The sequence below is a fragment of the Cervus elaphus genome, chromosome 12, assembly GCF_910594005.1.
Source record: "Cervus elaphus chromosome 12, mCerEla1.1, whole genome shotgun sequence".
In the NCBI taxonomy this organism is placed as follows: domain Eukaryota; kingdom Metazoa; phylum Chordata; class Mammalia; order Artiodactyla; family Cervidae; genus Cervus; species Cervus elaphus.
The window spans coordinates 3,697,070-3,710,222 of record NC_057826.1 but is presented as its reverse complement, the minus strand read 5'-3'; the positions used below and the strand labels follow the sequence as shown (position 1 = coordinate 3,710,222).

The 13,153-nt window shown below is 39.2% G+C and overlaps 1 protein-coding gene across 9 annotated transcripts in view; it reads right to left on the bottom strand.

Annotated features, from left to right (window-relative positions):
• GALC (galactosylceramidase) overlaps window positions 1-13,153 on the bottom strand; it is a 51,286-nt gene that overhangs the window by 14,489 nt on the left and 23,644 nt on the right. For 8 of the 9 annotated variants that reach the window (XM_043920488.1, XM_043920493.1, XM_043920496.1 and 5 more), the window contains 4 exons: window positions 9,259-9,414; window positions 8,205-8,329; window positions 6,687-6,814; window positions 409-498 (listed from right to left, as the gene is read on the bottom strand). In XM_043920488.1, coding sequence (XP_043776423.1) covers window positions 409-498; window positions 6,687-6,814; window positions 8,205-8,329; window positions 9,259-9,414 — 499 coding nt within the window. The remainder of the gene's footprint in view (window positions 1-408; window positions 499-6,686; window positions 6,815-8,204; window positions 8,330-9,258; window positions 9,415-13,153) is intronic. The other variant, XM_043920489.1, reaches the window with a different exon arrangement.

Sequence of the window (13,153 nt, the reverse complement as noted above, 5' to 3'; positions counted from 1 at the left end):
AAAACAATGCTTATGCAATTAGTAGAAAGTGCACTGTATGTATTTCTGTATTCAAATCTGACAATAGGTCGAAATAACAAGAATTTTGTATCTTTTTATATAGAATGTTGTAAAGAGCAGTGCTGGAAAGCTTCCTCAACTACACAAATGATGCTCTACCAAAAAGAACAACCTTCTTGCAAGTGACTTTTGTCAGGATTCTTCAAAACCACTAAGAGCATTACCTCCTAGTGGCTTCTGTACTTCCTGACTAAAACCAGTCAGCAAAGAGAACACACCAAGGCATTTAACGATGCATATGCAAACTCTTAATAGCTTACAATATTTCACTTAAAACGTCCTAGGTCATGATAAAATATATAAATTCTCAAATCAAAACCAAAATAAAAGTTCCACTTATTTACTTACAAAAGAACCCTTAAGATCAAACGTAGCAAACTGATGTGACACATTGAAATAGGGAAGAAGTGGTCGTATACACTTGGAATGTTTATGACTCTAAGGAGAAAAAAAATCATGTAAGTTATTTAGATGAGACATAGGACATTTTAAAGAGAAAGTCATTTACTACACCCAGATTAACAGAAGTGACACACACTAGGTGACAAAGAGCGAAACACATATACTATCAAGGGTGAAACAGATCGCCAGCCCGGGCTGGATGCATGAGACAGGTGCTCGGGGTTGGTGCGCTGGGAAGACCCAGAGGGATGGGATGGGGAGGGAGGTGGGAGGGGGGATCGGGATGGGGAACACATGTAAATCCATGGCGGATTCATGTCAATGTATGGCAAAAACCACTACAATATTGTAAAGTAATTAGCCTCCAACTAAGAAAAATAAATGAAAAAAATAAATAAAATAAAGCAAGGAAAAAAAAAGAGTGTATTTCAAATTTTTTAAGACTTTTTCTAACAAAACCTTTGTTGAATGTCTATTGTGTGTGCCTATGCAATACTGTTCTTTAAAACATCAGACTTTTCTTCCATCACTAGTCACATCCACAATGTGAAATGTCTGTTCATTTCCAAGGCAAACCATTCAATACCACAGTAATCCAAGTCTAAACCCCAACCACTAATGCTGAAGAAGCTGAAATTGAACAGTTTTATGAAGACCTACCAGACCTTCCAGAACTAAGAACTAACACCAAAAAAAGATGTCCTTTTCATCACAGGGGACTGGACTACAAAAGTAGGAAATTAAGAGATACTAGAGTAACAGGCAAATTTGGCCTTGGAGTACAGAATGAAGCAGGGCAAAGGCTAATAGAGTTTTGCAAAGAGAACGCACTGGTCATGGCAAACACCCTCTTCCAACAACACAAGAGATGACTCTACACATGGACATCACCATATGGTCAACACTGAAATCAGACTGATTATATTCTTTGTACCTTAAGACGGAGAAGTTCTATACAGTCAGCCAAAACAAGACCAGGAGTTCACTGTGGCTCAGATCATGAACTGCTTATTGCAGCAGGGTAAACCATTGAACCATTCATGTATGACCTAAATCAAATTCCTTAAGATTATACAGCAGAAGTGACAAATAGATTCAAAAATTAGATCTGATAGACAGGAGTGCCTGAAGAAATATGGACAGAGGTTCATAACACTATACAGGAGGTGATGATCAAAACCACCCCCAAGAAAAAGAAATGCAAAAAGGCAAAATGGTTGTCTGAGGAGGCCTTATAAGTAACTGAGAAAAGAAGAGAAGCTATAGGCAAAGGGGAAAAGGAAGGGTATTGCCATCTGAATGCAGAGTTTCAAAGAACAGCAAAGAGAGAAGGGAAAGCCTTCCTCAGCGATCAATTGCAAAGAAACAAAAGAAAACATTAGAAGGGGAAAGACTGGAGATCTGTTCAAGAAAATCAGAGATACCAAGGGAACATTCCATGCAAAGATGGGCACAATAAAGGACAGAAGCAGAAGATATTAAGAAGAGGTGGCAAAAATACACAGAAGAACTATACAGAAAAGATCTTCATGACCCAGATAACCACGATGGTGTGATCACTCACCTAGAGCCAGATATCTTGGAGTGAGAAATCAAGTAGGCCTTAGGAAGCATCACTATGAACAAAGCTAGTGGAGGTGATAGAATTCCAGCTGAGCTATTTCAAATCCTAAAACTGATGCTGTGAAAGTGCTGCACTCAATATGCCAGTAAATTTGGAAAACTCAGCAGTGGCCACAGGACTGGAAAAGGTCAGTTTTCATTCCAATACCAAAGAGAGGTATTGCCAAAGAGTATTCAAACTACCACACAATTGCACTCATTTCACACACTAGCAAAGTAATGCTCAAAATTCTCCAAGCCAGGCTTCAACAGTACATGAACCGTGAACTTCCAGATGTTCAAGCTGGATTTAGAAAAGAGGAGGAATCTGAGGTCAAATTGCCAACATCCACTTTATCATCAAGAAAGCAAGAGAATTCCAGAAAAACATCTACTTCTCCTTCATTGACTACACCAAAGCCTTTGACTATGTGAACCACAACAAAGTGTGGAAAATTCATCGAGAGATGGGAATACCAGACCACATTACCTGCCTCCTGAAAAATCTGTAGGCAGGTCAAGAAGCAACAGAACCAGACATGGGACAACAGACTGGTTCAAAATTGGGAAAGGTGTATGTCAAGGCTGCATATTGTCACTGTGCTTATTTAACTTATATGCAGAGTATATCTTGAGAAACGCTGAGCTGGATGAAGCACAAGCTGGAATCAAGATTGCCGGGAGAAATATCAATAACCTCGGATATGCAGATGACATCACCCTTATGGCAGAAAGCAAAGAAAAACTAAAGAGCCTCTTGATAAAAGTGAAAGAGGAGAATGAAAAAGTTAGCTTAAAACCCAACATTCAGAAAACTAAGATCATGGCATCTGGTCCCATCACTTCATGGCAAATAGACGGGGAAACAATAGAAACAGTGACAGACTTTATTTTGGGGGGGCTCCAAAATCACTGCAGACGGTGACTTCAGCCAGGAAATTAAAAGACACTTGCTCCTTGCAAGAAAAGCTATGACCAATCCAGACAGCATATTAAAAGGAGACATTACTTTGTCGACAAAGGTCCATCTAGTCAAAGCTATGGTTTTTCCGGTAGTCATGTATGGGTGTGAGAGTTGGACCATAAAGAAGGCTGAGCACTGAAGAATTGATGTTTCTGAACTGTGGTGTTGGAGAAGACTCTTGAGAGTCCCTTGGATCGCAGAAGATCCAACCAGACCATCCTAAAGGAAATCAGTCCAGAATATTCACCGGAAGGACTAATGCTGAAGCTGAAGCTCCAATACTTTAGCTACCTAATGCAAAGAGCCGACTCATTAGAGAAGATCCTGATGCTGGAAAGACTGAAGGCAGGAGGAGAAGGGGAGAACAGAGGACGAGATGGTTGATGGCATCACCGACTCGATGGACATGAGTTTGAGCAAGCTCCAGCAGATAGTGAAGGACAGGGAAGCGTGGCGTGCTGTAGTCCACGGGGTCACAAAGAGTCAGACACGACTGAGCAACTGACCAACAACAACACTGTATATACCTACTCAAAATAAAACTCAATGGCATCTTGACTGAGTCAGACTTTGAATTCCAGGGTCATCTGATGGCACACCCAGATTACACTTATGCTCTGTTTTTTAAGTGATATACATCCAAAAACAAGAAATGCTTGGGATGTTTTCACTGAGAAGGCATCTCACCCAAGTATAACCTTCAAATGCACAACTGCAGTCAGATAAATATATACAACAAATCTCATTGTCAACATCACTTTTTCAAAATAATCATTACCATAAAGTAAAGGGAAAAAGGAAAGTGAAGTCACTCAGTCATGTTCGACTCTTTGTGACCCCATGTACCATAACCTACCAGGCGCCTCTGTCCATGGGATTTTCCAGGCAAGAGTACTGGAGTAGGTTGCCATTTCCTTCTCTAGGGGATCTTCCCAACCGAGGGATCGAACCCAGGTCTCCTGCATTGCAGGCAGACACTTTGCCATCTGAGCCACCAGGGAAGCCATCATTACTGTGGTGTGGATCGAAAGAAGTCTGTGACATCATTCCTACTTTACGAGATTTAACAATCACAGAGGACTTAACAGTATAAGGTTCTGGGCCAGGTTTTGTGGGAAATTTTTAAATTGTAATTAGAGATTTTAATACCTCCCCTCAATAACTGATACACAACTAGACAGAATATCAACAAAGATACAGGTGATTTAACAAAACTATCAAACAATTTGCCTGGATTAATATCTATAGATCACTTCATCCATAACTGCAGAATATGTATTCTTTTCATGTGTACAAGGAACATTTACCAAAGTATACAAGATTCTTAGCCATAATAGAAGTCTCCATAAATTCAAAAAGATTCAAGTCTCACAAAGTCTATTCTCTGACCACAACAGAATTAAGTCAGAAATGAATAACAAAAATGTCTGAAAAAATCCTCAAATATTTAGAAACTAAATAACAAATTTCTAAATAATCTTTGTCTCAAAGAAAAAAATAAAAGGGGAAACGAGAAAGAATTTTGAACTTACAAAAATAAAAACGCAACACATCAGGATTTGTGGGAAGCCACTAAAACAGAAACTTTAGTTTAAGATACTAGCAAAAGAAGAGCAAATTAAAACCAAGTAAGCACAGGGTATGGGATTCAGAGATGGAAACTACTATGTATAAAACAGATAATCAACAAGGGTATACTGTACAGCACAGAGAAATATAGACATTATATTGCATTAATTTTAAAGGGAGCACAGCCTATAAAAATACTGAATCATTATGCTGTGTACCTGAAACTAATACAATATTGTAAATCAGTTATATTTCAGTAAAACTTTTAATTCAATTTAAAAAAACAAAGTAAGCAGAGGAAAGAAAATAATAGAGATGAAAGGATAAATCAAACAAAACCAGAAAAACAAAAGTGTACAATTGAGAAACCAAAAGCTGACTCTTTGAGAAGATTAATAGAACTGAATAAACTTCTAGCCAGACTCATCAGGAAACTAGGATAAGAAGAAAGAAAATACAAACTGCACTTATGAACATTAAGAGAGGTGACATTAACACAAAGTAGATACATATATTAAAAGAACAGTGGGGAATAACAGCAGTAACTTTGTGCTGAGAAATTTAACAACGTAAATGAAATGGACAAATTTGCGTGAAGACACAAAAACCCAAAGCTCACTAAGAAGATGTAGACAAACCAAATACCCCTTTATCTGTAAAGGAAGATGAAATTATAGTTAACAGCTTTCCCACAAAGAAAACTGTAGCCCCAGATGGCTTTACTGGGAAATTCAAGCCTCCCTGGGAGCTTGGCTCAGACAGGAAGTAAGAGCTAAGGCAGAGCTGTAAATGGCCCTCCTGGGCATTGAAGCGCACCCCCGTTACACACACAGGGCCCGTCAGCAAAGGCTGGGACACTGGCTAGCTCCAAACATGAGGCCAGCTGAACCATCATGATCTGACTGATAAGAAAACTGAGCAGAGATTCAACTACAGAAACTGTTCAGGAAAGTCACAAAGCAAATGAGCAGCAGCAACCATGACAAAAAGCAACAACCACAAACGCTAGAGAGGAGAAAGAATCTGATGTCCAGAGTGTCCAGATTATTTTATGTAACGTGTCTAGCTTTCAACAAATCATTATGATATTTGCAAACAAACAGGAAAGAATGGCCCATATACAGATATAAAAGCAGTTGACAGAAACTATGTCTGAGAAAGCCTAGTCATTACCTATTAGATATTATAGTTCCTAGACAAAGACATTAAATCAGGTATTTAAAAATGTTCAAAGAACTGAAGGAAACCATATCTAATGAGTAAAGGAGAGATCTGCTTCTAGAATGTCAGTGTGAAGAGCTCCATAAATATGCTCCCAATGAAACTGGTGAAAATTATTTAAATAATAATAATGCTAAAGTCTGGAAATGATCCTAAGGGCACACTACTAATACAGAAGTATTCAAGAAAATCTACTAAAACTCAGTATGAGCATCAAGAGTATATGGCATTTAAACCACAAGCCATCCCTCCCTATCCCTCTCGGGATGGACTGACAGAAACTCCAGGCCAAGTAGAAACAGCCAAGAACACAGGACTCCCTCCCTCCCAGTTCCCAGGTGAAGGCGACAATATCTGTGGGAGAGAAGCCAATTATCAGTATTTCTCATGCCCTTTCCGGAGAAGGCAATGGCAACCCACTCCAGTACTCTTGCCTGGAGAATCCCAGGGACAGAGGAGCCTAGTGAGCTGCCATCTATGGGGTCACACAGAGTCGGACACGACTGAAGCGACTTAGCAGCAGCAGCAGCAAGCCCTTTCCCTTCAGCTACTTGAAGAACTGGCAGAATTTCTTTACAACCAAAGCTGCAAGAAAGATTTCCACGTAGCTGGGTAGAATGGGGAAAAAAGGCATGAAGTTGGGTCCTTCACCCCTGGGAGGAATCTGAAAGGAAGAGAAGGTTTGCACAGGTGGACCCTCAGCCCGGAGAGTGACCAGGTCAAGCCACAGACTGGTCATCCCAGTCCTGGGATCCTACACGGAAAAGAAAAGCTCCTTTATTTTTTTAAGGTGTTCAGTTACATTTTATGCTTTTTTCCTCCAATACTAACAAAGTGAATTAACCCAATAAAAACAACAAAGAATTACCATAGTTTCAACGATGATGGTGAGGTTACCTAAGCCATCCGTCAGAGCTACATAGCTTCCTCCTCTCTCTAAATGGCCGACTGTCTTCAGGTAATACCAACCTGGTTGAGTAAACTGAGTGGTATGAGCTATAGAAAAGCAGAGAAAGACCCAAATGACATTAAAGTGGTGATAACAGGACTCTTCCAGAAACAAAAAGCTATTACTTACTTGAAAAGAGAACAGAATACGCCGCCCAAAATGTCCCACTTTAGCACGTGTGTTATTTTGAACTGCTGGCAATCAAGACCCAGAAGACTACAGAAAAATTTCTCTCTCCTTCAACTGCCTGAAAGAATCTAGACAGAAGACCCAGCCCAGAAAGACAGCTATTACCAGCAATAACTTTTTATCTGAAAGACTTGTCTGCATGGCAGAGCAAATATCTGTTCTTCTCTTCCTATGAATGGTCTTCTTCCCCTGTGAAGCTCCAGGTCCCTATCTCATTCCTTGGCTTAGGATGGCATTTATAAAGCCTGAATTGCCTGACTGCAAACTTGAGTCCCATATTTTTACGTACAAAATTAAATGTGTAAATTAAATGTGTTTTTTTTTTCCTGGTGATCTGTCTTTTGTCCATTATTAGATTGACCAAAGAACCGAGAAGGTTAAAAGGAAAACTTTCCCAAGTATGACTGAGTCTAACAGCTAATTTCTATTTTGGAAAAAATATTTGCCAGCATCATGTTTCAACTTTTGAGTAATTAGCCTAGTTAAATGGTGTAACTATGGGAATATTCTTAGAATGACTGGTAAAAAATAAATAAACCACACTCTGTCAGTTCAAGACTACTGAAAAAGTGCTTTATTCCAGCAGTAAATAAAGTTATCTCCTCCCAGTTTTTGTTGATCTCTATTTAAACCACCTTAATATACCTACAAAGAATATGGTTTTCAAAAAGTTAATAAAATACTTCAAAAACTAAGCTTTATGGTTTTAAACAAGTTTATTTTCACAATATTTATTGGGCACCTCCATAGCTTGTCCTAGAAATGTACTGAGTGAGACTCCTTGTCTCATTTTGGGAAGTGACATAATTAACCCCCCAAGAAACAGTGACAAAATTATAAAAGTACATTAGTTCATTGAAATAATGTGGGACCAACTATTTCAACATTTAAGGAGTTAACCAATCAGGATATGCAAATTCAAAACTTAGCATTTTCATATTTATTAAAAAACAACCCGAGTTTAGAATAATGTCATGACTACAAATCTCTGTGAAAAATACATCAACTGTGAAGAAGAGCCTGGTCTTAGAATAATCAAGAATGGAATACAGAGAGTAGCTTAGTTACCCGAAAGAGTCTTATAAAACAAATCTTGCTAAAACAGAGATACACTTAAAACTAACATGTGTGTGCACACATGTGCGCGCACACACACATACGCAGTGTTTCTGTAACTCCCTCTAGGTGTTTTCTGCTTTGTCTCTCAGGAAGAAAGTCAGGGAGTGAGAGATGGAATCTGAACCATACCTGATACCCAGATAGGAGCTTCCACCACGTAGTGCCCGCTCCACGGCTCCTGGGCAGTCATCAGTCCACAGCGCCCATACGGCAACTGCTGATAGTAACTAGCCACCAAATTCCAAGCGATGGTTCTAAAAGATTGTTCGGTAAGAGAGACACCAAAGCAGCTTGTAATAAACATGTCAATGTCTAGACGCCTACAGTATAAAAGACCTTAGCAAAGTTTATACAAATATATGTAAGTGGTAAAATTACCACCCAAAACAAGAAAATTTAAGTTGCCTAAGTTCACCCATATTTTGAAAAATCAAGTGATGGATGCAATTATTTTAATAGTGAATCATATAATAAAAAATACAAATGTATATGAGGTGTACAATTTTTACTGCACAACTGTATATCAGAAAAAGAGTCACGACCTACCAGTACCACATATGGCACAAATGTGAGTCAAACACAGATAAAGACTTTATCCATACCTGCTTTCTTTTTGACAGTCAGCCTTCTTAATGGCCCAGTTGCATGACATAATTTCATGACCTGACTCAGCTGCTGTAAAGTTTTACAATGAGAACTCTAAACAGTCTGACTGCCAGGGTCAAGTCATGGTGTAGCAGGCAGGAAAGGGGTTCCCAGAGGGAGAGGACCACACAGAACTCTCTTGACATAAGAGGAGCCTTTTAGGCCTAAGCTACTTTGTGATCTAAGCCCGCCCACAATGCAATGCTTACCCCTGTAGAAGTGGTCTCAGTAGTAACTGATTTTAAGGGAACAAAAGCATCTAAGAATGAACAGCTATCACCAGGCCAGGGAAATAACTTAACCATATCTGAGACAATATATCAGACCCCAAAATAAGCTTTATTCCTGTTCGCAGCTTCCTGCCTTTTCTTTCTAGAGCTGACGCATGTTAAGTATAGGATAGACGAAAAAAATAAGGCAAATGCTTATAATCACTGAATTTAGGTTGTGAGACTATGGAAGTCCATTGTACTTTTTTCTACCTATTATGCTTTGAAATTTTTCAAAATAAAAACCTTTAAAAGTTTTAATTACTTACGAAGTCATGTAGCCATTGATGTAATTCTGATTCAATATACGACCCCAGCAGCCTGCACCCACATCACCGTTTACAGTGCTAAAATCTTCAGAAGACCACAGCTTCTTCTTAGTCAACCTAGCGTCCTTTACTGTAAGTGTCCCAGGGTAATGAGCTCTAGAAAAGAAAGAGGGGGAGGAAATGCAAAAAGTCAGAACACAGCACTTATGTCTACTTATTGAGTAAATACCCTCCTGGTTAGCTCAGCTGGGAAAGAATCCGCCTGCAAGGCAGGAGACCCCGGTTCAATTTCTGGGTCGGGAAGATCTGCTGGAGAAGGGATAGGTTACCCACTCCAGTATTCTTGGGCTTTCCTGGTGGCTCAGCCAGTAAAGAATCTACCTGCAATCTGGGAGACCTGGGTTCAATCCCTGGGAAGCAAAGATCTCCTGAAGAAGGGAACGGCTACCCACTCCAGTATTCTGGCCTGGAGAATTCCATGAACTATTCCCTGGGGTCACAGAGTCAGACGCAACTAAGCAACTACAACTTTCACTGAGTGAACAAACATACGTGTCTTTGCCAAGGTTTTCTACTTTCAAATAACAGGCATCTTCCAGGTGGATGTCAGGCTGCATGTAAGCATCTGCTTCCCACCCCTGGGTCTCAGGATGCCCTGAGGATGAGATGCACTTGCAACACACAGAAAAGGGGGAAGATCATCAGTGGATGAGGGACAACTTCTTTCTGGAAACCGTAACAAGAAGGGAAGGATGTTGACAGATGGAGACAGCAGAAGAGGCTTAGAAAATTCCAAGAGATGAATGAGGTGGAGACAGGATGTAGACTTCCCAAGGGATGTAGTGAGCTTGGACAGTAGAAAGAAAGGAGTGAAAAAGAAAACCAAAAGTAAGACTTCCCTGGCAACCCAGTGGTTAAGAATCTGCCTTGCAATGCAAGGGACGCAGGTTCAATTCCTGGTCAGGGAACCCACATGCTGTGAAGCAATAATGACAGAAGCCTACAGGCCACCACTAGAGAAGTATCACAAGGAAGACCCAGTTCATTTGTTACAAAGAGATATGTTTTTATCTTAAAAAAAGAAAAGAAAAAGACTAATAAGCTTATTACATAAAGTATCAATAGTATTTTCTCCCCTGCTCTACCCTTCATACAAAGGAAGACAGCTTGGCATTTATTCCCTGGCAAAAACAAAAACACTAAAACAAAACCAACAAAAACCCACAGAGGACTCTTATTTGAATAAAAATAAGAAGTTATTATCCCAGAGCAGTGGTAGTTCTCAACTTGGGTGATTTTGTCTGGAGGAGAAGGTATGGCAGCAGTTGCTACCGTTATCTAGGGCACAGAGGCCAGAGACACAGCTAAACACCCTACAATGCCCATAGCAGGTCCCCACAACAAAGAACTATCCAGCAAAAAATATCAACAATGCAGAGGCCGAGAAACTCTTCCCAGAGCAATGAACCTCTCCCTTTTCTAGCATATGAGAGGAGTCAACTGAAATATATATTTCAACTGAAAGTGTATATTTATTGTTCCAAGAGTAAAATACTGTCATAATGATGGTTGTGGAAGTGACTGATTATTGAATATAAAAACAATTAAGAAATTTCAAATGTAAAATAGAAAAGAGGCTAACAGTATAAGAATTAGACAGCACATGAACTCTAGGGAGAAAAGTGTATACTTCTTAAGCCAACAACTATTGACAAAAAATTTAACAAAAATACAAGCAAAATAACAGAGATTGAATCATATCACGATTCTCATCTTTGTGGTTTGGTATAGTAGTATTCTTAACATTAAAAGAATGATTGCGAAGACCTATTTTACTCTGGAAAATTCTGAAGGAGATGGGACTACCAGACCACCTTCCCTGCCTCCTGAGAAACCTGTATGCAGGTCAAGAAGCAACAGTTAGAACAGGACATGGAACAATGGACTGGTTCAAAATTGGGAAAGGACTACATCAAACTGTATATTATCACCCTGCTTATTTCACTTATATACAGAGTACATCACATGAAATGCCAGGCTGAATGAAGCACAAGCTGGCATCAAGATTGCCAGGAGAAATATCAATAACCTCAGATATGCAGATGATACCACCCTTATGGCAGAAAGCAAAGAAGAATTAAAGAGCCTCTTGATGAAAGTGAAAGAGGAGAGTGAAAAAGTTGGCTTAAAACTCAACATTCAAAAAACAAAGATCCATGGCATCCAGTCCCATCACTTCATGGCAAATAGATGGGGAAACAGTAACAGACTTTATTTTCTTGGGCTCCGAAATCACTGCAGATGGTGACTGCAGCCATGAAATTCAAAGATGCTTGCTCCTTGGACGAAAAGCTATGACAAACCTGAAGAGTGTATTAAAAAGCAGAGACAGTACTTTGCCAACAAAGGTCTGTATAGTCAAAGCTATAGTCATGTATAGATATAAGAGTTGGACCATAAAAATGCTGAGCACTGAAGAATTGATGCTTTTGAACTGTGATGTTGGAGAAGACTCTTGAGAGTCCCTTGGACTGCAAAACCAAACCAGTCCATCCTAAAGGAAATTAGTCCTAAATATTCATTGGAAGGACAGATGCTGAAGCTCCAATACTTTGGCCACCTGATGTGAAAAGCTGACTCAATGGAAAAGACTCTGATGCTGGGAAAGATTGAAGGCATGAGAAGGGGATGACAGAGGATGAGATGGTTAGATGGCATCACTGATGCAATGGAGAGGAGTTTGAGCAAGCTCCAGGAGATGGTGAAGGACAGGGAAGCCTGGCATGCTGCAGTCCATGGGGTCACAGAGAGCTGAACATGACTGAGCGACTGAAAAACAACAAACTTTAGTTTTTAGTTATTTAATTCCATTTAGGTCATGAATCTTTTTAAGAAAAAAAAATCCTACCTGGGAATTAATTATCCTAGTAAAGATGAAATAAGGCACATCAATCTGGTGTTCCATGGTTTCATAAGGAAAAATGAATATATAATAAAGAATATAAAATAAGGAATCAGAGGAAAATGAGAATACACACGGCTTTCATTGAATCACTGACCTCAGGTGAAAATAGGCACCTATTCAGTATTGTAAAAATACACAACAGATACTCAAAAAGAAAGCTAGCATCTAACAGGGTTAAGAATTCATGTTCTGGAACTATAAATCCCAAATTGGAAAATCTGACAATTCTCTGCAATTACATAATTTTAACAAACTTTAACATTTTGATGATCTAAGTCACTTCAAAGTCATGTCTGAGTCTCTGCGACCCTGTGGACTATAGCCTTTCCAGTTCCTCTGTCCGTGGGATTCTCCAGGCAAGAATACTGGAGTAGATTGCCATGCCCTCCTCCTGGGGATCTTCCCGACTCAGGGATCAGACACGTGTCTTTTACGTCTCCCGCACTGGTAGGCAGGTTCTTTACCACTAACACAACCTGGGAAACCCTTATTCTATATCCCAGAACTTCATTCTATGATCATAATATTCAGTTTTGACACCTCAAAGAAATGCTAATTTTAAGACTCATCTAGTTATCACTCAGTCAAATGTATATCTGGTATGTCTCTGGTAAAAATGAAAAATATTTATATAAAAAATAATACCTTGTAAAATAATATGCTATTATGCATTATGCTATTATGCATTATGCATATGCTATTATGCATATGATCTCTAGATATTAAGATTATGAGTAAGTTCCAACTCTATAGTTTTCTACAGTTTCCAAATTTTCTATAAAGAATATGCATTATTTTTAAAACCCCAAAAAACATATCTTTCAAAGCTATAGTAATAGGTATTATATCTCTCATTCAGAAAATAAAGAAACTGTTACATTTTAAACCTGAGTGATTTATCAAATGATCTGAGAAAAGAGGGGTAGAACT